The following is a 24,649-nucleotide window of genomic DNA, read 5'->3' as shown; positions in this document are numbered from 1 at the left end:
ACTGCCCTTGTTCTCCCTCTCAACTGTCTGTCCCCTCAGGGCTCCTCTCCTTGGCAGTCGTTTCCAGCAGTTATGGTCTGCCTTCTTTGGCCCTTTGGATCTATGCTGGCGCACCTGGTTCACCTCAGAAGTCTCCATACATCATGTACCTGTGTGAGTGATTGTGCACAAGATCGGGAGGGCACCATAAGTGAAGCTCCAGTTTCTCTATCTTCTGTCTGGCATACTGTCTACTGTAGGTTAACCCTAGGCAGTTGCCCTATGCTTTCGGGACATCCTCTACATCCTCTACAAAACCCTATTTTCATCCTATCTTCTCCCTTTGTCATCTGCCTGACTAGGCAATCATCATCCCCAAAAAGACTATTGGCCTGTGATTCTGCTTCACGCTCCTATTAGTGGTGCCTCCCACCAGAACAGCCTTACTTAATAGGTGCACTGACAGTAGTCTTCATCAAACCTAGGGAATGGAAGATGGGGTTGTATCGGCCCCCAGGTGCATGCCTAATGATTTCTCTTACATTACCACAGCCCCACTAACTCGCTGCCCACACTCCACTCCATCAGGGACTTCCAACCTGCTGCCAATTCAACTGCATCCCCTCCCAACTCCTCTGCCTTTCCTGTCAGCGGTTTCGGCCCTTAGGTAGGGCTCACTTCTCTATGTTTGAAAGGGGTGCAGTGTTTTTTGGAGGTCTGGATCGCTATAGCATCGACTTCGTTACGAAGTCTGGTGTGTCCATTCCTCACAAATGAGGCCTGCCACTTTTCTTCATGATTGAGTGTTCTAGTGATGGAACTGTAGCTGAAACACCTGATTGAATCCCTAAGAGTGACATTTGCATCCTGCACTTCTGACTGCAGGCCTTGTATATTTTTGAATTTCCTTGACCTGTTTTACACAGATTTCCTCTGATGAGTTTTCATCAAAGGTGACATCATGGATAGGAATACTGTCCCCAAGGTTAGAGTCGCTCAGGGTTAGAGTGTCTCAAAGGCACCCTGCTCCATGTGTGAATTTTCTTGCACAGCTGGATGTGTGGGTTGCACTCTTTGAAGACAGCTTCAGATGCCTACTGTGCCCCAGTGTCGGTTCACCCTACTGGAAATCCCTGTGTAAATCCAGCTCACGGTTCAACCACCCAAATGTGTTGATATGAGTGATTGAGTGGGTTATGGATGTTGCCAAATACGGTCATGACTGCTGCCTGCCACAGTAAGCAAGGGAAACAGCTGCAAGCATCAAATATGAACGATTTGTCAATAGGGTCTGGATCTAATGTATGAATCCACACATGAGAGAAAACCCACAAAGAAGCTTGCAACTGACAGTACCCTAGTGATTGAGTAGCTGCTAATATTTAAATGAATGCAACTCTGTGAATGCAATCTTTATAGCCATATTCCCTATTTAAAACCAGTGTACGAGTTATGAAGCAAAAAAGAAGCCAAACCAAAAAGGAATTGTAAGGAAGCTCTAGTGGTCTCTGCTATTTTGTTTTGTCAAAGGTGTGCCTCTTATCTGTGTACTGCACTTCCCTCTCTCAGCCCGCTATTCTAAACACTCCTCTTTTCTTATTCTGCCCGACTTATCTGCTGCCTTTGACACCGTGGATCATTCCCTGCTCTTGGAATCTCTCTCTTCCTTCGGTCTTAGGGGTTCTGTTCTCTCCTGGTTCTCCTCCTAACTTTCTCTGTCTCCTGGGCAGGCCAGATCTCCTCACCTTTCCCCCTTGAGAACGGAGTTCCCCTGGGATCAGTACTGGGTCCTTTTCTCTTCTCTCTCTATACTTCTCAACTCTTAGCCATAATCTCTTCCTTTCGTCTCTCTCATCACTTCTACGCCGATGATACATAACGTTTTCTATCCTTCTCGTCCTTCACTTCTGAAATCCACCACCCTCTTACAGCCTGTCTTTCTGCTATCAAATCTTGGATGGCCTCCCACTTCCTCACTCTAAATGCAGGGAAGACTGAGGTGTTATTCTTCCCTGCTAGCACTCTTCCCCCTCAACAACCACCTCCTTTCATATCCTTTCCTCCCGCTAGTATTACTATTTCTCCCACAGCTCGTAATCTTAGCCTCTACATTGATTCTAATCTTTCTTTTGATCACCATATCTCTCTTACCTCTCGTTCCTGTCATTTCCATCTTTATATTATACATAAAGTTCCTCCTTTCCTCACGCTTCAAGCTACTAAACTTCTTATTTCTTCCTTATTCTTTTCACGACTCTTCTACTGCTCTAACACTCTTTTTGGTCTCCCGTGTTCTCGTCTTGCTCCCTTGAAATCAATCTATAATTCCTCTGTTCGGCTACTCTGTCTTCTCTCTCTTCGAGATTCTACCTCCTACTCACTTGCCTCACTTGGCAGGTTACCTTTTCACTCTCAACTCAAATTTCACTTTCTTTGCTTAGTCTTCAAATACCTCTACCAGCTTGCACCTGACTATCTTGCTTCACTTTGCTCTTTGTACACTCCGTCTCGCTCTCTCCGTTCTTCCTGTCTCTTTAGAGTGAATGTTCCCGGTTGTTACGCTCACCTGGTCTCTGTAGGGATGTTGGGGCACGGTTGCAGCCCTCCCTGGAAGTGGATCACTCCTTTCAGGCTTCTTTCTCTGCAAATTTGCTGCGGGCTGCAACAATTGGTGACACTGCTCCTGCGTGGATATGGGAGAACGTGAGAATGCTGATATGTGACTGTTGTCTCTCGCGAACACTTCTTCCCAAAGTGTGGTGAGCATGCGCGGACCCATATAGTCTCACCTGTCGATTAATGATAATGAGCTCACCGTCCTGCTTCTCTCTGCAGGGGCACTTCTTGATTGGACCGAGTTCCTTCACTGGCCCATTGTACGTGGTTGCCCAGACCAGCTGTGACTAAGCCACTCCTTATGGTAAGTGTCTTTCAGTTCTATTGTCTCTTCTTGCGGTTGAAAGATTTGTATTGTTAATGTCTCTCTTCTGATTTCTCCCTATACGTGGAATTGCAGCCTAGCTGCGGCCTTGGAGCATGAGGCGAAGCTGGATGGAAGAGGAGAGGTTCCGCAATGGTCCGACAACAGGTAAGTGGTGGTTTAAGGTTAAGCGTGAGGTTAGATGGCAGCGCAACCTTAAACTGAATGTCTTTAATGTCTAACCTTGTCTTTCGTATCTCTTGCAGGAGCCGTCTTCGTGAATGAGCAGCGTGTTGTGCTGCGGTGTCAAGGTCAAGATTTCGGCTTTTCCGGGAGGCTGAAGCTGGAATGCTGGATGCCAGGTTTGACGAAAGGTGCATGCAGACGAGAACATATAGGTAAGTATGAAGCTGGAGCCAACATGTAGGTAAGTATGAAGCTGGAGTCCGAGAGGTGAGTCTGCAGTCAGGCGATGATGAGCATTACGCTGCATGCAAGTGCAGAATAACGCAAAGTGTTCGCACAAAGGCTGGGTGGCCTTATATAGTCGAGGTCCCAGCCATGCCCACTAGCTCTGGCTTACCGGCCACATCTTGCCACTCCTAGATGATGATGCACGTGCAACCCAGCTCCCCAGCAGCCGCGCCCAAACCGAATGCACGTGAAAGTTTCTGTGTCCATGAATAAAGCACTCCTGCCTAAAATAAACGTTTCTGTTTATATTTGTTCATGAGCCTGGCACCAATGGTGCCAGGACTGAGTCCAGCTGGGCCCCCTGTGCTTGTTTGTCCCAAAGGGACGAACAAGAGCTGTGTTACACCTTGTGCCCATCCCCTGATGGTGCGAGGTCTGTGTTCTTGGGCCAGTGGCCATGACACCCGTCCTCCATGTGCCCAGTCCCGGTTCCGATCCTTTCAGCTTCTTGCTCCTTTACATTGGAATGCTCTCCCACTCTCCATTCGCTCGATCACTGTTTATTCTCTTTTCCGTCTCTCTTTGAAAACTCATCTCCTTCATAGCCCCTGATTTCCTGTTACCAGCATTGGTGTTTTGATGTTTACTTACCATTATTTTTGTACCGTACTTCGTTTTTAAATTGTACAGCGCTTTGATTTAAGGCACTATATAAAACACAATAAAATACAAATCAAAAAAACACACTGGACATCTATTGACCAGAGATACCAATGCATAATGCTCACGTCTCTTGACCTGGAAAGACCAGCATAGCCATACGGTTTTAGAAAATCTGCTGCTTACAGGAACTCCTTGCTAGCTAGTTCCTGCATTCATCTGACATGAAAAGAGGGAAACGTCAAACACTAAGAGCACATGGAACTGTCAGGTCCCGCAATCCAAGACAGAATCCTAAGCAGCAGTTCGGTAGATCACTTCAAAATAGAATTCAGTCTTTTTACTGCAGACATTTCTCTCAAGTTTTTTTACTGGGCTTTTTTGCCCACCTTTCCCAACAAAATGCAGTGAAGAGGTTTGGGTGAGGTCATATGGGATGGGGAGATTCTAAGGGATGGGTGCGAGGAACGGTGGGTCAGGGGAAGAAAATAAACTGGTAAATAACGCAGTAAAATGCAGTAGGAAAATACCACAGTGAAATTTCTGTAGTAAAAACATATAGAACCACTTAAAAGTTTGCCCTCTGATAGCCTTGCTTGCCTTGGTCACTGCACTAACTCTGATGATGGAGAGGTGAGAGCAGATTTACCGAGACGCCGTAACGATGACAGAGTCTTTGGCCTGCAGTTACAAAGAGTAACCCAGAGTAGAGCCACCGAGGACACCAGGACCCGTGTCCTATAAAAGAAAGCATATATGATACCTGGAGACACTGCTTTGGTGCTAGGTTCTGCTGAGTGCATCCATGTTTATCATATTTCGGGTACCTACACTGTATTTATTACTAGTGCCTTGCCTCTGGCCTACCAGAAAAGATTACATCACATCCCTGGAGCGACAAACATTTTCTTGTGACTTCATCATCACCCCAACTCCATGAACTCCTGTTACAAGTAAAACCAAAGCTCACAGGTGTAGCAGACTATGTTGGGTCGGCATCTGCATGGACATCTTTTGGGCTGCTAACAAATTAACCATGACTGTGCTGCAGAATAAGATAGCCTAGTGGCTATAACTAAAATATGCTCCTCGAGACTTCCAGAACATCTTGATTACCTATAGTTAGCACCAAGAGATTTATTTACCTTGAATAGATATACAATATATTTTCATAAGACCTCTGGGTGGACATTCCTACACTCAACGTAAGGCTGTGCTTCCATGTATTCCTGTTGGCCCAGCTGCCCTCCTTGCAGCTGACCTTGATTTGCTACCAAGAGGTGATGGAAAGCTTAATAAAATCATGTTTGCCTGGGTTTAGGAAGGTGACTTCCCACATCAAATGCAAGGCCCACAGAATCTCCCTTAACAATATGTGGTTCACATTCTGTACGAGTCAAGTCAAGTGAAAAACCAAAATATTGTTTCTCTGAGAACCCAGATGCCATTTTGATTTTTTGACATTTTTGTAATGCCCAAACCCATGGTATCAAAGCGTTTGTACAGGGTCAAGCAAGTAACTAGATTAGTTAGGAGAAAAAGTCATATCCAGGATAAAGTTAGTCATACTTATTGAACAGCCATGTTTTCAAAAGTCTCTTGAAGGCTAGCTAGGATGTTTAATTTCTTAGATACAGAGGAAGTGAGCTCCAGAGAAAGAGGGCAGTGGTACTGACGCTCCCCCCACCCGCTATGGCGAGTTTAAAGTGTGGGACAGCCAGGGTGAGGTGGCAGAAAGAGCGGAGGCAGGGACAATGCTGCGTCTTAGTGATATGATTGTTCAAGTATTGGGGGTCTCCATTGTGAATGCAGTGATGTGCAATGGACAGTGTTTTGAAGTCAATCTGTGCTTTTATTGGTAACCAGTGGACCTCACGACGTATTGCTGATATCCGGTCAGATTTGCAGAGGCCCAGAGTGCACGTAGGTCTTTGTTTTGCAGTTACTGCAGCTTTGCCAGGTTGGAAGCAGAAGTGCCCTTGAACAGAACATTGCAATAGTCCAGTTTACTCAGGATGATGGATTTTCAGAGGGTGAGGCAATTCTTGTGACTCAAAAACTGTCTGCTTAGGGAGATGAGTTTTGCGGTGTGAGCTGTCGAGGAGTCATGGAATTAATGTGCCTAGTCATAGAAAGCTCAGTATCAAAATGTACCCCAAGGATTTTTGTGTGTTTGAGGACAGGTATGGCTGTGCCATCAATGCGGAAAAAAGAGTAGGAGGGGTCAGGGTTTTGAGGCGAGAGGGGGAGCCTACTATAAGTAACTCTGTCTTCTCATCATTGAGGCAAAGGTTATGGGTAGTCATCCAGTTCTGGCTAATGCTGAAAACTTTCTTTATGTTTATGTTTATCGTTGCCAGAGATATACATGAGAATTTGCATATCATCTGCAAAGTTAGTATAGAATATACCAAGGGCATCAAGAATGTCAAAGAGGGGTTTAGCATAGGTGTTGTATAGTGTAGGGGAGAGGCAGGAACCTTGGGGAGCACCAAGGGGGACAGGGTTGGGATCAGCTTCATGGTTGTCACTGAGTACTATGGAAGTATGATCAATAAGGAAAGATGTGATCCAGCAGACTGTCTCAGGAGAGAAGTGGAAGAGAGAGGAAAGATTTTGGCAAAGGAGGTCAAAGTCAACCAAGTCAAAGGAGGCAGACAGGGGCAAGAAAAGGAGGATGGGAAGAACGCTGTAGTCTCGGATACTATCCAGTTGCATTTGCAGGTCTAGGAGTGCTGTTTCGGTACTGTGTTTTGGACGGAAGCCTGACTGTCAAGAACCAAGGAGGGAATGCTGTTCAAGGAATTGTTGGGATTGGAGATAGGCAATACGATCTAGAATTTTTAGCACGAATGGCACTCTATTAATGGGCATGTGGTTAGTGGGAACTGCTGGGTAAAGGGAAGGTTTTTTAAGCAGCGGGGTGACCCAGGTTGCTTTGATGTTGATGGGTACTTCACAGGAGGTGAATGAGGAGTTAACAAAGTCTGTGATGATAGGGGTCAGGCTAGGCACATAGAGCTTTATGATGTGAGCGGCAGGTATCTCACAATTTGAGAGTTTAAGAGACTGATAGTTTCCAGGGCAGTTGCTTGGGTGATGGGAGGAAGGAGACATGGGGGGGTGCAGCTCTGCTGGTGCGTTATGAATGATTGGGTCAGGAGGCTTTGAGACATTCGGAGGGCTGGGATTGGGAGTTAGTAGGGCTTTCTTAGTTGTGATTTTACTGCACGGTCTGCCATGGTCCACTGGGTTTAGTACGGACCTTCGGTGACTAGAGAAAGCACTGGAAACATGTATTTATGTATTTGGCATTTCTACAGCGCTACATGCCACTGTGTGACAGCCCAAGGGTAACGGGGTCGGGAGGATATACACCCATCTGGGTGGATGATCTTTTTAGTAGGGGATGACTGCCCCATTTGCCACGAAGCTGTGAATTGCAATCTACTGACATGGAACATCCACTGAAGGAACATTGGAATGCAGATGTAGCCTTAAGTGGGACAAGCGTGAAATGTTATGTAGAGAAAATTAGATCAGTTACAAACAATAGAAAGTGAAAGTGAAAGAGCATGCAATCCCATGGCAGGAGACCCTTATTTACAACATGCGAAGCAAATGTCAGGTTTACAATAACTTGTGAAATGGTTCCACAGATACTTGTTCAGTATATAATTATTGTCTCACTAGTGAGAAGCACTTCATGTGAGCAACTGTTTGCTAATGAAAACCTCACTCTGCAGTCATCCCAAGCAAGGTGCCCTCACTAAACATCTCCAGAGAATATTCATGCCTGTTCTTTACTATCCTCTGTTGAGCTCTATGAATGTGAAAGCAGTGAACTTTACTGCTGAGTGACACTACTCTGGAGTGTGGCCTGGAATCTTTACTGTGATCTCCTGGATTACTCTGAACGAGAAAAATCTAAGGCCAATACTGTGTCCACCTTGACTACTATGATGCTTCTCTAGAGACCTAGACTGTTTTCTGTGATAGAGAGCTTGTCCTGGACTTTATTCTGTGACCGTCTAGAGAGCTCTGTGAATCTTAAATTAAAGAGTGTAATTCTATGTCCACCTTGAAGAATGCCCCACCCTTCACTTTACCAGATTTTCACCTGTCCTGTTTGCTGTGATATCCTGGAGTGCTCTGTGAATATTAAAAAAGACAGTGAAATTCTATGTCCACCTTAGCCACTGTGTGAGAGCCCCCCCACACTGGTCTGGAGCGTCAGTAATGCTGTTCTCGATGACCCATGTAGAGAGCATAGAATATGGAACAAGTGAGTGCAAAGATGCGTCTCCCTTGATCACTGTCTAAAAGCCATTCTACACTTCTGTAGAGTGAGGCATGACTTCTTTGCCGTGATCTGTGAATCTTAAAGAACAGAGTGCAATTCTGCAACCACCTTCACCACTGTACCACATCACTGCCCCCCCATCCCAGACTGCTTGAGAGTGTGGCCTGGTCTGTTCTCTATTAAGACGTGGAGAGTGCTCTGAATGTAGAAGAAGTGAATGCAATTCTTCATCCACCTTGCCCACTATGTTCAGAGCCTGGACTACAATTTTCTAGAGTGTGGTATGGTCTGTTGCCGTGACCTCATGGAGTGTCCTGCAAATCTTAAAAAAAGAGTGCTTGATAAATAGCTGGTGAAATTCAATTTAAGTCCCCCTTTTTGAGGTTGGCTGTAATTACTGGTTTGCCGTGCAGTGTTCCTGGAAATCCATCATATTATGACACTACAACTGGCTAGTACGGATGCAGATTTTCTGAAATCCAGCATGCATTAGTTTAAAAAGAAAATACAAATAGAAATTCGACATCCAATGTGACCGCTGTGTGAGAGTCCCTTCTACCGTGCTCTAGTGTTGTCCTGGCCTGCTTTCTATGAACCCAGGGAGGGCACTGGCAAACCGTAAGTGAGTGATCTTCATGCACCTTTATCATTGCCTATGAGAACCCACGCCACACTTTTCTAGAACGTGGCCTGGCATGCTTGCTGTCCTCTTCTAGAATACTCTGTGAATCTTAGAGAAGAGAGTGCACTTCCACATTCACCTTGCCAACTATGGGAGAGCCTGCTTCTCCACACTGTTTTAGAGTGTGGCATGGCATGTTATCTGTGAACCCGTGGAGAGTGATGTGAATGTGGAAGAGCTGGGTTCAGTACTGCATGTACCTTAACCACTGTGTGAGAGGCACTGCAACCCTCCTCTAGAGTGTGATGTGGCCTGCTTGTTGTGATCTCTTGGAGTGCTCTGTGAATACTATACATGAAATTCGACATCCACCTTGGCCACTGTATGGTACCCTATGCTTCACTTTTCTGCACTGTGGCCAGGACTCTTTGCTGTGATCACCTTCAGTGCTATGCAAATCTTAAATGTCAATGCAGAAGTAAGTGAAATGAATCATCCATATTTACCACTGCGCATGAGGGCCCCCATTGCATTTCTTCTAGAGGGTGGTCTGGATTCTTTGCTATGATCTTCTGAAGTGCTCTGTGAATCCTAATTAAGAGAGTACAATTCTCTCCTGTCCACTGTGTGAGAAAGCCCCGCTTTACTTCTCTAGAGCATTGCCTGGCCTGTTTGCTGTGATCTCCTTGCGTTCCCCAGTGTCAAATAAGAGAGTCGCAATTTTACATCCAACTCGACCGCTGTGTGAGAGCACCCTTTGCACTGCATGAGCGTGGCCTGGTTTGCACTTTATGAACCCACGCAGAGCACTGTGAATGGGACTGTAGTGAGTGCAATGCTGTATCTACGTTGCCCACTTTGCGAGAGAACCTTGTTGCACTTCTCTAGCGCTAGGTTTGGCCTGTGCTTTAATCACCTAGAGTGCTCTGTGAATCATAAAGAAGAGACCAATTCTACGTCCACCTTGACCACTGTGTGGGAGTTCCCACTAGACCTCTATAGAGCATGGTCTGGTCTGTTCTCTATGAGCCTACTGAGAGTATTGAGAATGTGAAAGAAGTGAGTGTAAAGTTCACTTTCCTACCTGGGGAAGCAGAAGGCTTCTTTTTACTGTTCAAGCTTCCTCCTTTTAGCTTCTTATTATTTAGGCTTGCCACCTTTGCTGAAATATTCTTCTTTGTAGAACTGTCGACAATTGGTACCGGTACCATTCTGGCCTCTGAAAGCACTGCCTCAACCGCCTCTTTCTTCCCAGAGTCTGATTCTTTCCTGTTCTTGACACTTTCTGGATAATACGTTGTTCTGTAAAGAAACAAAGACGTGTTTTAATGGTATGTACAGACATGATGCAGTGTAGTAGTAAGTGATCCCTCATCTTGGAATTGCCGTCCTAGGAATTACACTGCATAGTCTGTGGACCCCACTTCTCTCATCCCACCCATCTATGCCCCAGACCAGCTGCTTCACATCAAAACTTTGTAGAGAACTGCAGTCATTTTCTATATTTTCATTATATTATTCCACAATATCTATGTTGCGTAATATGAATGGTATAATACCTTGTGAGCTTAATGATGTGTTAAATATGGAGAGATATATAACATATATATAATGATTAATCAGTATGGATACAGTTGTAGAATTGACAACAAAAAAACAGCCAGATAGCAAGCTGGTCATAGATACCCAAATGTTGATCTTTTACTCTCTGTATGGGACGACCTGAATACCAAAGCAGACTCAAATACAAACTCAGCACTGATACTACGTGACCTCTCTGCAGCATTTGACACAGTCAACCATAACACCCTCGTCAAGAGACTGAAAGAAATAGGGATCGGCGATACAGCGCTGCTTTGGATTAAATCTTTCTTGTCTGAAAGAACAGAAACAGTATGGCTAAAACCATTCAAATCCACACTGTGGGACACCACTTGTGGGGTTCCACAAGGCTCTGCATTATCCCAACCACTGTTCAACATCTATATGAGTCCACTAATCAACCTCATCAAAAGACATAGCCTCACATGCTACAATTATGCAGACGATACCCAAATCATCTACAAAATCGGCATTAATAAAGAGGAGAACCCCACGCAAGCAGACTGTCTCAAAGAACTCTACCAATGGATGAACATTAATAACCTCAAAATTAACCCAGACAAAATGGAAATCTTGATTACACTCGACAACCAAGGAAACAACCAGGACATCCCATGGCCCACAGAACTGGTAATGCCACCCAAACCATCCAAACTAGTCAAGAACCTTGGAATCCTAATGGACAAAGAGTTAACACTAGGACCTCAAGTCACACGATCAAAAGGATTCTACATTTCCTCTCCTTCACGCATAAAACACTTGCCATCAACTCCCTCATCATGTTCAGGATAACTATGCCAACAGAGTATACCTTGGAATGCCGGACTACTTACTGAGGATACTGCTACGAATACAGAATGCAGCTGCCAGACTTCTCAAACTCTCCCGAAGAGACCACATCACACAAGAAAATCACCATATACAAACCAATAAGAACACTTAGATCCAGCAACAACATTCGCCTAGAACCTAAACTCTACACAAGAAAATAACTTGGAGGATCAGCCTTCTCTTGCATAGCCGAAAAACTCTGGGAATCCCCCCTCGAGAAATACCAACTACGGAAGGCCATCTAAAATTCAGAAAACATCTAAAAACCTGGCTCTACAGCTCTGAACAGGATGAAAACGACTGAACAACATCTATGCACCATGAAATTAACAAATACACCAAGGAAGTCCATCAAGGCCAAGGACAGAAAGAACACACCCGACATGAACCGAGAATGAGCAAAGGAATCAGCCCCATCAAAGCAATCCAACAAGCCTAACCAAACAAAACCCACCAAGAGAAATGAGCCTGCAAAAAGGGGGATACAACCACTAAAGTACCCTGGGAAATCCACTATTCGGGTAACCTGTTACCTTACTCCTACCTGCATTTAACCTACCTGCATGGACTGGCCTCATCCAGCATATACAATTGTGTGTAAATCAGTCACTCTCTCACTTAGCATGTAACCACCTCAGCTTCCAGTCTAATAGTATGGTGAAGCCTTATGCCACTTGCTGCGTGCCCAAAAAAATCACTATATTTCTTTATTTCATTTTTCTTTTCCATTTGTAAAGCGCCTAAGCCCTCGAGCATCAGGGCGCTGTTGCAAACCAGTTACACATGTGCTGCTTAACTTCAGATCAATTTACATTTCGACATAGATTCATGGGGGTAATCATTTTGGTAAGGGGGTAGTCAACATAATTTGTGCTTAGCTTCAGATCGATTTACATTTCAACATAGAATAAGGGGCTAATCGTATTGGTACGGGGGTAGTAACAAATCTTGCAGTGGTTAGGCAAAGAGCCAGGTTTTCAAGGCTTTGCATAATGACAGTAGGATTCTAGTGTTCTTAGGTCAGTTGGCAAGGAGTTCCAATGGTGTGCGGCGACAGAAGGGAAGCTTACTCCTCCCCTTTAGCCCTTTTCACTCTGCATGTGAGTAGTTTCCCCGCGTGGAGGGATCTGGTAGGCCTGTTAGTTTGTGCCCTCAGTATTTTTTGTGACGGTAACCGAGGTGCTGTTCTGCTTAGGAATTTGTGAGCGATAGTCAGGGTTTTGAAAATAATTATTTGTCTGATCAGTAGCCAGTGTGCTTTTTTTCTAGCCTCTGAGATATGTTCTCTCTTCGGGATGTTGAGTACTGCTCTTAAGGCATTGTTTTGTATTATTTGAAGCTTGTTTAGGTTCCGTGTGGAGGTTCCTCCGAGGAGGGCATTGCAATAGTCTAATCTCGCGCCCGTTATAGCTCTGGCAATGGTTAGACAGTTCTCTGTGGTGAGGAATTGTCTTGCCGAGTTGATCAGCTTGGTGGTGTAGGCCGATGCTGTTTCGATGGAGCTTACTTGCCTGTTGAAGCAGAGCAATGCATCTGAATATATGCCCAAGGTTTTGATAGACTTAGAGACTAGATCTGTATTCCGTCTATCTTGAAGGCTGAAAAGTGTGAGATAAGGTTCTTTAGCACAGTTGGTGAGCCCACTAATAACCGGTCTTTTCATCATTGAGGCATATATAGTTGGCAGCCATCTATGCTTGGATGGTGGCGTAGACTTTGTTCAGCAAACAGGGGTCGTTGTCATAATCACCCGAAAGAGGGAGGAGGACTTGTGTATCATCCACGTAGTTGGTGTAAGAGATGCCCAAATCGTCCAACAGGTCGAATAGTGGTTTCGTGAAAATGTTGTATAGTGATGGTGACACACATGATCCCTGTGGTACTCCGCCAGAATGGGGATGGGTGTCGCATGAGCTGTTTCCGAGAGGAATCTCATTGTTCTTTCTTCCAGGAAGGAGACAATCCAATTGGTGGCTTCTGTTGAGAAGTTGGCAGCTGACTTAAGGTGGTGGCAGAGTGTTTTATGGTTACCTAGATTGAACGCTGCAGAGGTCTAGTAAGAGTAAGAGGACTAGTTTGCCTTTGTCTTTGAGCGAGTCCATTTGGATTTTAAGGTCCAGCAGAGCTGATTCTGTGCTGTGTCCTTGTCTAAATCATGATTGGCGTGTTCCCAAGATGAGGTTAGATTCTAAATAGCTTTGAATTTGATTGTAAGATGCCCTGTCTAGTATTTTGAGTAAGAATGGGACGGTGGTGATTGGGCGATAGTTGTTGGGCAGAAAGGGGTCAAGTGAAGGATTTTTTAGAAGGGGGAGGACATACGCTTGTTTAAGGCAGGCGGGGACCATGTTGGTGGTAAAGGAGGCATTAATAAAGTTGGTGATAAAGGGGACTAAGTCGGGGGTGCAGTCTTTGATGATGGTGGCTGGACAAATATTGCCTAAACATCGGGAGGGTTTAAGGTTTTTAATGATGTTGGATGTTTCTGATTCAGAGATAGTTCTGAAAAGGAAGGGAGGGGTGACAAACGGTTTCTCTGGGGCCAGGGGCAGACTCTGATTAGTTTGACTGAGTTTCAGGGCGTTTTTTTCCTGTAGAAGACACATTTTGTTTCTCATGGAGTCTTGGATGTTTGTACACAAAGCTTTGTCTTTGAGGATAGTGAAGGGCAGTGTCGTGGGGGATTCAAGCTCTCTTAGAATTTTAAATTGCTCTTGTCAGTTGGAGCTGGCTCTGGCTATTTTGGAGTTGTAGGTATCTGCTTTGGCCTTGATGATGGCTACTTTATATTCTTTTGCCAGGTTAAGGAATGCGAGTTTAGATAGTTCTGAAGGGTTTTTTCCTCCATAGAGCTTCCGCTTGCCTTTTCTTGGAGCATAGAGATAACAGGGTCTCTGTGAACCAAGAGTTGCAGTGGTCTTTCGCTTTGGGGTGCTATGGTGTGAATGACTTTCGTGAGTGTGCTTGAATTAAGATCGGCCAGTTGTTGAGGGTCAGCAGAGTTGATATTTTCCCTTGACAGTGGGAGTAGGAAGGGGGCTAGCAAGTATTTGGTGATCTTCTTGGTGCTGTAGGCATAAGAGGTGGTAAGGAGGGTTTATAGTGATAATGTCTAAAAACATAATGTCGAAAGTCAAAATGTCGAAAACATAATGTTGAAAAAAAACATTTTGAATGTCTTTTTTTCTTTTTTTTTTGTTCAAAATGGGGGGGTTCTCCTCCAACCCCCCTTTTTTTATTTTTTTGTTTTAACCTTTTTTTTTACTTGCGCAACCCAAAAAAAATGTGAATAAAAAAAGAAAGCATTCGGAAAAAAAAATTCCGACATTATTTTTTGGGCATTTTTGTAATTCGACATTATGTTTTCGACATTATAACTGTACACCGGTAAGGAGGGGGCAGCGGAATGCGTGGGTGTTGTTACAGGGATGATGAAAGAGAGAAGGTGGTGGTCCAACCAGGGGATGGGTTTGTTGGCAGTGATGGTAATCTGATTGTTGAGGTCGGCAACCCAGTCAAGGGTTCTTCCTTTGGAGTGGGTAGGTGCTGAAACTCAGTGTTGGAAGCCCAGGTCTCAGAGGGCATTAGCAACACTAGAAGCTGTGTTATCTGTTGCGTCGTGGAGGCTTAGGTTTAGGTCGCCTAAGAGTAATACTCTTGAGGTGGGTTTAAAATTCTCCCCTATTCTGAGGTCGTCCTCGAAGAAGGCAGGGGAGGTGGGTTGGCAGTAGATGACATGTATGGTGAAGCTATCTGAGGGTGCTGCAGTCAGTTTAGCAGTGAAACATTAATAACTGCCTTGAGATGCAGTGTAAGTGGGTCTGATGGGGCTTTCTTTGTAGATGATAGCTACATCACCTCCCTGTGTATTTATTCTGTCACATCTCATGATTGATTATCCTTCTGGTAGCGCTAGAGATAGGGCAGGACCTGAGGCTTCATGGAGTCAGGTTTGGGTGATTGCTAGGAAGTCGAGCTCTAATGTGGATATAAGGTTGTTGATGTCAGTGGGGTGTGCTGGTAAGGATCTGGCATTGATGAGGGCAGCTCGTAAAGGTTGGGCTGTTTTGTGAGCCTCTGGGTAATTGTGTGCACGCATTTGGGCTTGTTCTTGGATAGGTAAGGACCATAAGGTTGCGTTGGAGTGAGGGTGCGTTTTAGGGGGAGAAATGGGTCTTGGGCTTTTTAAAGCACTGGGGACTGCATATAGGTTACTTGAGGCATTGGGTTGGTGCTGACTGATGTTGGTTGGGGTCTTGGCGGTAGGCTTGAAGATTATGGGGTGTGGCGTGTCAGGATCTAGCTTGTCTGGGGTGCAGCAGCAGGTACATTCGCCCAGGTGTTCATTCCTGAACCCTATCTGCGCCGGGCAGCATTGGGGGGTGTAGGGTGTAGTTCTGGAGAATAGTTCCTCGGCCATAGGAACAGCTGTGAGGCAGTGTGAGGGGGTGTACAACGCAATGGGGCCTGGCAGGGCCTCTTGTTGCTGTGGTTGAATGGTTTGTGTTTAAGCCCAGGGGTCTGAGTAAGGGACGGTGTGAAGGTGGCCTCCAGTAGTGTTAGGTCAGTCGCTTTGGCTGCTGGCAGGCGCTCATTAGTCTTATGCTGTAGTGCGCAGTGTTGTCTCATTGATGAGACTCATGCAAAGTATACTGGGTTGGAAGGATAACTTCAAGTCGCGGGGGCCATAAATGGTAGGCTGAACTCGTGGGGGTATGTTGCTTGAGGATTGAGCGGGGGACAAGTGTCCATACTTGCTGTGGTTGTTGTTAGCGTGGGTATGTCGAGTTCTGGTCATCTGGGTGTGAGGGCTGCAGTGTTGGGATTTGCAGGGATGTGCTTTGTGAGGGGGCGGCTTGGATCGTAGCAAGGGGAGTGTGGCGTGAGTGATGGCCGGCTTGTCAATTCTTGCTGTGAGGATTGGGGACTGTTCTGATATCCTTGGTGATGGTGGAGGGCAGGTAAAAATGGAGTGGGGCATATGCTAGTTGGGAGATGCGGGCATTGGGGGCATGTACCAAATGAACAGCTATGCAATGAGGCACCAGCAGGAGGAGTACAGATGGCTTACCTGGATGTTCCGTGTTGGTCCAGGCTGCGGCTAAATGCAGGTTCTGGGTCCGCATCGGGAAGCAGCAGAGAGCAGAAGAGAGCTCCAGCTGCCTGTCTGCTCTGCCTTCCGGCTTCGCCATCCGGCGAGTAGAAACAATATTAATAGGCTGAGTCCTGGGCCAATGGGACGGCTCCTGCAGGTCCAGTCGGGTCCACTGTAGATGCGGCACATCGGGGGCGGCCATCTTTGCCTGATTAGGCTTCTCGTTCCAGCTAGCAGTTCCTCTACTATCACGGTCTCGGGTGGGGGACAAAGAGGTCCCCGGGAGCCCACAGAGCACAGCGGAGCCGCAGAGAGCTCCAGCTGCCTTTCTGCTCTGCCTTCAGGCTATAACCTCTACATCACACTGAGCCAGTCAAGAAGGATTAATTGAGATGCGAAATGCATCAAACCTAATAGACTGAGAGGAGCAAGAATTGTTACAAACCCATATATATGAATAAAAGTGGGGGGCATGCAGCACCAGAGTGGAGGACAGGGGAGAAGAGAGGCGCGGTTGGAGATCAGAAGTGTATCCCACCCGAATAGAGCACCGAAGGTGGAAACAGGGTAGGGAGATGTGTCACACTTAATCAGACCACTGAGGGCGTGAAACGCATCACACATAAAGGAATGCATTAGGGGGCAGAAACCGTGCATCTCACAGATGGGCCTCGGGGTACACAAAACACATCTCTCCTGGAGGAACTTGTGGGGGTGGTAAGTGCTATGCACTAGAATGAATGACAGGGGGAGGGTTATTGGTCACTTTTCGCCATAACGTTGGGGTAGGAAATGTATGTACAAGCTGACTGTACTAAAAACTCACCCCTCAGCATACGCCTTCTCAAACTCTGAAATAAACACAACCATACCTCTACAGCACCACAAACCATACGCACTTTACAACACCACCACAACGAAACAAACCATACACAATCTCACTCAACACCACATGACGCCTACCAATCGAAAAATGCACTTACGCTCAGTGTTCGGTTTCTCCAAACTGAAGCTGCCAACAGCAAATCACAGCTCCCTTGCTCTTTTTCCCAATCAGTCCTACTAACAAACCCGCCACCCTCCTTACGTTACAGATCCGTCAGAGGCTAGAGACCATACAGGTGCAACAGTGAACGGTACTAGAACCTTTAACATAGCATAACATTGTATTTGTGATTTGTGCCGTATACGGGAATAGTTTCTTACCTGTAGCTCCATTTCTCCAGCATTGGTATCTTTCATGGATTCACATGCTTAGAATATTCCCCGTCGTCAGGCTGGGAATCCCCGGTACATTATATAGACCCTTTCCCGTAGGAAAACTTTTTCGACGCTTATGCGTCCTATCCACCTCGTTTTGTATCATGCGTGCCCGTACCGTCAGGACGTCATGATATAAATACAGGTCCCGCCCCCGCGCTCCCTCAGATTTCGGCCCCCAAAGTAGTGGGGGAACCGGTTTGCATGTTCAGGGGAGGCAGGTGGGCGCATGTGAATCCATGAAAGATACCAATGCTGGAGAAATGGAGTTACAGGTAAGAAACTATTCCCTTCTCCAGCATTGGATCTTTCATGGATTCACATGCTTAGAATAGATTACATAGCAGTACCACCCCCAAAGAGGAGGCGTGCATGCAAACCCATATACTTTCTTCGCAAAGCCCGTTCCCTATGATCATGTATACATTAGAAATCGTTAACATAGGAAAACGAACCACATACAGTCATAAATTCCACAGGATGCAAACCCTCAGCCGGGCCTTACCTTATTGGAATAGGTGTCGGAGCACCGCCTGTCCCATCCGGGTATCTTCGGCATGTTGCTGCGACAGGCAGTAATGGCGGGTAAAGGTGTGTGTAGCCGCCCAGGTAGCCGCCATGCAGATGTCCCCCAGAGGGACTCCGGCCCACAGTGCCGTCGACGATGCCGCTGCTCTAGTTGAATGAGCTCTTGGCCGTCGTAGAAGAGGTTTCCCTGCCTTGGAATGGCAGTACGAAATGGTAGATGACACCCATCTTGACAGTCCTTGCTTTGAAATGGCTTTTCCTCTAGCACCCAAACCATAGGCCACGAACAGCTGTCTCGTTTCTCTGAACGGTTGCGTACGATGAAGATAAAACTTGAGAGCCCTTTTTACATCCAATGTGTGTAACATGCGCTCCGCTCCCGAGCATGGCTCCGGAAAAAACGTAGGCAACACAATAGAGGAGTGTTTATGGAACACCGAAGGAGCTTTTGGTATGAACTGTGGGTTAGTGGCTAGGACTACCTTGTTCTTGAAAAATCGTAAGTATGGTGGGTCTACCATTAGAGCCTGAACTTCTGAAATACGTCGGGCTGAAGTGATGGCCACCAGGAAGGCCAATTTCCACGACAAAAACTTTAGAGACGATGATGACATTGGCTCAAAAGGAGGCTTCATAAGAGACGTTAAGACCAGATTGAGGCTCCACTCCGGCGGAAATTTCTTCTCTGGAGGGAAACTCCGAAAGAGGCCTTTAAGGAAGTGCTTAATCAGGCGGTCGCTGAACAATGGTGCCGAATGCCGTTGACGAGTAAACCTGGAAATGGCTGCTAGGTGTACTTTTATTGACGATACCGACAGGCCCTTTTGAGCTAAGAACAGCAAGTATGGAAGGAGCTGTTCCGGCTTAATCGATTGCGGGGCCAAACCTGGTTGATCCTCGCACCATTGACAGAAACTTCTCTATTTGTACTCGTATGAGGCGTTTGTGGAAGGTGCTCTTGCCGCTTGCAGGATACGCCGACAGTCCTCCGGAATCGTTAGCCGACCAAATTCGGCGAAGTCAGGAGCCAGGCCGTCAACTTGAGGCTGTCCGGGTCGTGATGCCAAACGACACCCTCCTGTCGAGACAGAAGGTCGGGGGTCTTCTGGAATCTCATCGGTTCCGCCACCGCTAAGTGTAGCAGGTCTGAAAACCACACCTGTCTGGCCCAGTACGGGGCCACCAGAATTACCCGACATGGGTACCTGAGGATCCATTGCAACGTCCTCCGGACAAGGGGAAATGGAGGGAATGCGTACAGGAATTTGTTCGTCCATGGGAAGGAGAACGCATCCCCCAGTCAGCCCTGCTGAGGCCATCTGCTTGCGTACTGATGGCATTTCCTGTTGTTCTTCGTCGCAAACAAGTCTATGGAAGGGTGTCCCCATTTCTTGAATACTTGTTGTAGTTGTTGGTCGTTCAGCACCCATTCGTGAACTTCGTTCATTTCTCTGCTGAGGGCATCGGCTTCCACGTTTCTCACGCCTGGTAGGTGGAACGCTAAGATTTTCATGTTGTGTTGCAGGGCCCAATGCCAGATTTTCTGTGCCTCCGTCGATAGGGACCTGGAACGTGTCCCTCCTTGTTTCCTCAAGTAGAACATCGTAGTGGTGTTGTCCGTCATGACACGCACCACCGAGTCCCTCAGTTGAGGAAGAAAAGATTTCAGAGCCCATCGCACTGCTCTCAGTTCTAGCAGGTTGATATGCAGGGAGGACTCCTGTAACGACCACTGGCCTTGTACCTGTAACGTATCCAGATGAGCTCCCCATCCGCTCAGCGATGCATCCGTCACCACCGTCTTTTGGAACTCCGGTTCCAGTAGAGGCATTCCTTTCGTTAGATGAGTAGACACTCTCCACCAGCAGAGTGCTTGAACTAGTTGTTCGTCGACGACCAGTCTGTCGGACCAGCGACCTCGGCTCTGCGCCCAACGGTCCGCTAGAAATTCCTGGCAAGGTCTCATAAACAGACGGCAGTTGTTTATCAACGGAATGCAGGACGACATGGTCCCTAGCAGGGACATGTACTTGCGCACTGAAACCTTGGTACCGCCTCTCCATTCCGACGCCTTGCTTTGAAGTTTCTGAATTCTTTCGCTGGATGGTCTCACCAGGCTTGTGTGTGTATGAAACTCCGCTCCTAGAAAGACCAAGGTCCTCGAAGGCTCTACGGAGGACTTGTTGAAGTTTATTGCGAAGCCCAGTTCCTGTAAGAGGGACATTGTGGCCCTTAGACTGTCTCGTGTTTGTTCCTTGGACGAACCTCTGACCAGCCAGTCGTCTAGATATGGATAGACATGGTGACCATCCTTCCTTAAATGGGCCGCTATAGGGGCCAAGCACTTGGTGAACGTCCTGGGGGAGGACTTGAGCCCGAACGGGAGGACCTTGAACTGAAAATGCTTTCTCCCGACGACGATCCTTAAATATCTCCTGTGTCGTGGGCGTATTGGGATGTGAAAATAAGCATCTTGAAGGTCTAGTGACGATAGATAATCCATGGGTTGCACCGACCTGATAACCTCTTGGAGCTTTAGCATTTTGAATTTTAGGCTCTTTAGCCACTTGTTGAGTACCCTCAGGTCGAGAATGGGCCTCCATTTGCCGTTTGGCTTCTTAACAACAAAGAACCGGGAATAAACTCCTTGTCCTTCCTGTGCAACAGGAACTCTCTCTACCGCCCCTTTCCGCAACATAAGTGCCGCCTCTTGTCGTAGGATTCGGAGGTGGGGCTGTGTCGAGAATAAAGGCGGAAGACGCGGAGGCTTGTCTTTGAATTGTAGCGCATGACCCATGCGAATCGTGTCTAGAACCCATCGATCTGTGGTGATGCATTTCCATCGGTCGAAGTGATGAGAGACTCGACCCCCCAGGACGTTCCGAAGGCCGTCATTGGTTGCTGGTTTGCTTGTTCTTCGTCGACGACGGACCCGAGCCTCGCCGCCTGGAGGCTTGATAGTCCCTGCTTCTACGTGCCGACTGGGACGCTCGTCTGAACCCTTGTGAAGAGTACGAGGGCCTGTTAAATCCACGGTCCCTCGAGGCTCCAAAGCAGGAGTTTCCAGAAGCACCCCTAAAGGGGCGAAAAGAGCGAAAGTTTCTACCAGTTTGAAGGGCGCCGAGGGACCTAGCAGTATCCGTGTCTTCTTTCATCCCCTTCAACGCTTCATCAACCTTTTCGCCAAACAGGTGTTCCCCTTCACATGGCATGTCAAGGACTTTGTACTGGACTTCAGGACGGAAAGTAGTACATTTGAGCCACGCTTGTCGACGAAGCACTACTCCATGGTTGATTTGTTTGAAGCCAGACTCTGCTAGGTCAACTGCGATATTAATTGCGTGGTTCGAGGCCTCTTCACCATCCCGCACCAGTCACATAGCTGCTTTCCGGTGTTCGTCTGGCAGGAGTTCTAGGATAGGGGCTAGTTTGTGCCACATTTCTCTATCATATCGTGACACGATTGCTAAGGAATTGGCTGCTCTTACTGTCGTCGCTCCGACCGAGAGCACCTTTTTTCCAAAGGCGTCCTGCCTCCTAGCTTCGCTTTCCGGTGGCGTTGAACATTTTTGCTGTACCCTGGCCTTCCTAGCCGCTGCCGCCGACACCACCGAGTCAGACAGAGGCTGTGATGTTAGACATTTTGGAGTGGACTCCGGAGCTTTAAACTTTTTCTCGATCTGTCCCTTTATAGCTGGCTCCGAGAACGGATGGCGCATCGTCTTGAGACCTTCTTGCCACACGTGGTCCAGAATTGGGATGGCAAATACCGATTTTCTCCTTTGACCCATATGGTCAAAAAGGAAACAGTCTTTCTTCTGCTCCTCAGGAATCAAGCCGAACTCGGAACAAGCTTTTCCCATCATTGCATGGAAGGCTCCCACATCATCCGGGGGAGATGGCTGTGTCTGGCTCCTCGTAGACTCTACCTCTACATCCGAACTCCATGTTGGGTCCCTCGACGGTGACAGGGAGATGTCTGACCCCGAGTCACCAAGTATAGAGTCGGACTCCGACAACTCACCCTCCTCCTGAGCTCGAGGACGATCTTTTACCGCCTGGGGAGCCGATGGGTGTTTAGTCGTCGAGCGAGCCGTACAAGTTTGCTCGTCGACGGAAGGTACAGAAAAAAGTGACGATGACGTCCCAGGTTGAGGGAACTGCGTATCCAGCCGCTGCAGGAGCTTCTGAAGAGTATTGAGCACATCCAGAGACAAAACCGTCTGGGGGGTCGGTAACGTGGATGATATAGGTACCATACCCCCACTCGCACTCGTCGTCGTCGTCGCCGACGTGGAAGGCCGTAAGCCTAAATCCGATGGCTGCAGAACCGTGTCACCTTCTCCTTCCGCCGAGCAGGCCGTGTCAGGCTGCAGTAAGACCTCAGGGGGGATCGGGTCATAGACCTCTGGCAGCCAAGCCATAGACTGAGTCTCCGTCGGCGAAGGAATCCCAACCGCTGCTGCCTGAACAGTAATAGGCATTGTCAATGACACCGAGGTCGACGAGCAAGTCGTCGTCGTTGAGCCCTTAGACTTCGTCGTCGATTTCGATGCCGACTTCCCGGCTGAAGCATCTCGACTCATGGAAGACCTGGGACGGTCCCCTGAGGAGGATTTTGACAGCGCTAGCCTCTCCGTCTTAGATGATGAGGAGGAGGAGGGCTTTTTATGTGATGAGGAAGATCCAGCATGCTTCCCCTTATGCTTGTCCTCAGTGCGAATTTCCGCTGGCCGTACCTTTTTCGATGGAGGCTCCGACTTGCTCCTGGAGGCCGTGGAGCCCTCTTCCGAAGCCGGGTAGGCACCCGCTCCGTCATTAAGCCAGTCGACCAGCCTTCTTTTACGGTCCTTAAGGGTTTTTTGGGAGAAACCCTGGCATATCTCACATGTATCCGCCGTGTGGTGCGGGTGGAGACAGTAGATACAGTCCATGTGGCCATCTCCTTCATAAACTTTTTTGAGGCCACATGTTGCACAAGGGCGAAATAACGCTTTTCCAGACATAATTCTCCAGAATTTGAACGTCGCCGAAGCGAAACAGAAAAAAACAACCTAGTTTCCACTAGTAGTAAACACGAGGATCCCACTACTTTGAAAGACGGTTGAAATCTGAGGGAGCGCGGGGGCGGGGCCTGTATTTATATCATGACGTCCTGACGGTACGGGCACGCATGATACAAAACGAGGTGGATAGGACGCATAAGCGTCGAAAAAGTTTTCCTACGGGAAAGGGTCTATATAATGTACCGGGGATTCCCAGCCTGACGACGGGGAATATTCTAAGCATGTGAATCCATGAAAGATACAATGCTGGAGAAATTAAAAGAACCCCCCAGGGCACTGTTGATGTAGAGGTAAGGAAAAGAGAGCAAGTGAAAAGGCTGAGAAGCAAAATTAACAAGCATTGGCAATGCCAATCGTTTGGGCTGTTGTGTAGGTATGGGAAAGGCACTTACCAGGCACAGCCGTATTGGTAGTAACTGGCCATTGATGGTAGCAGGTGCAAAATGGTGTGAGTACCTGGGTATCTAATAGCAGTATTTCATTGAAGGATGCGCATAGTGCATATGAATTGAGTGGCTGAAGGCGGACCTGGCTAAGACATTTTTACTACACCAGTAGAGGGTTAACAACTCCAATTAAGTCATTTAGGGCCTGATTCATGGAACTTTGAGCGCAGTGCAAAGTGACTGCACTGGTGCAAAGTGAATTTGCACTGCCAACAAACACCCTGATTCACAGAGCAGTGCAAAGTGTATTTTTGCAGTGCAGAGTTACTTTGCACCACCTTTGCACCTAGATGCCCTCATCCCCAACGGCTACAGAATTCTATGAAACTGCCCAAACAAGGTCAGTGGAGGCCTCGCCATCATTCACAAGGCATCATGGATCTGCAATAACAGGACGTTGCCACCATTGGCTCTATCAAAAGTCTTTCTTGCTACTTCCCACTGTCCCCAACGACCAGTGTCACTTTTCACCTCATCGACAGACCACCCAAGCCTAACACCCCCGTCATCAAAGAGTTTACGGACTTCACCACCATGTCTCTCACATGTGTCAACATCATCTTTGATGACTTCAACATCCCTGGCAACCCAGCAAACAAGTCAATGAAAGAAGATCTCCACTACCTACTGTAGAGGTAGAGCCAAGTACCCCCACCCAAAGCTCCGTCCCCATGCTGCCTATATGTTGGCGAGCCAGAGTGTGAGAATACCAATACTGAAAAGGATTATGGAAGTAAGGTTCCCATTGAGAAAACCATATATGCATACACGACAATATGATGGCCATTTGAATGAAATCCTGGAGAAAAGGGAGAAGATGAGCACAAGTGCAGATTGGTGACGTCACACAGAGCAGAGCTAACGCACTTGTAAGCAGAGATAGAAGATATAAGTGTTCTATAGAAACTGAAGGAGGAGGTGTT

The 24,649-nt window shown here is 47.2% G+C and overlaps 1 protein-coding gene across 4 annotated transcripts in view; it reads right to left on the bottom strand.

Moving 5' to 3' along the window:
• GARIN5A (golgi associated RAB2 interactor 5A) overlaps positions 1–24,649 on the bottom strand; it is a 1,377,498-nt gene that overhangs the window by 264,749 nt on the left and 1,088,100 nt on the right. For all 4 annotated transcript variants that reach the window (XM_069605082.1, XM_069605076.1, XM_069605080.1 and 1 more), the window contains one exon: positions 9,983–10,200. In XM_069605082.1, the coding sequence (XP_069461183.1) occupies positions 9,983–10,200 (218 nt within the window). The remainder of the gene's footprint in view (positions 1–9,982; positions 10,201–24,649) is intronic.

Source organism: Ambystoma mexicanum, chromosome 1p, assembly GCF_040938575.1.
Source record: "Ambystoma mexicanum isolate Mex_15411 chromosome 1p, UKY_AmexF1_1, whole genome shotgun sequence".
Lineage (NCBI taxonomy): Eukaryota > Metazoa > Chordata > Amphibia > Caudata > Ambystomatidae > Ambystoma > Ambystoma mexicanum.
Note: the sequence above shows the minus strand (reverse complement) of the source record. Positions and strands in the feature narration are given on the sequence as shown.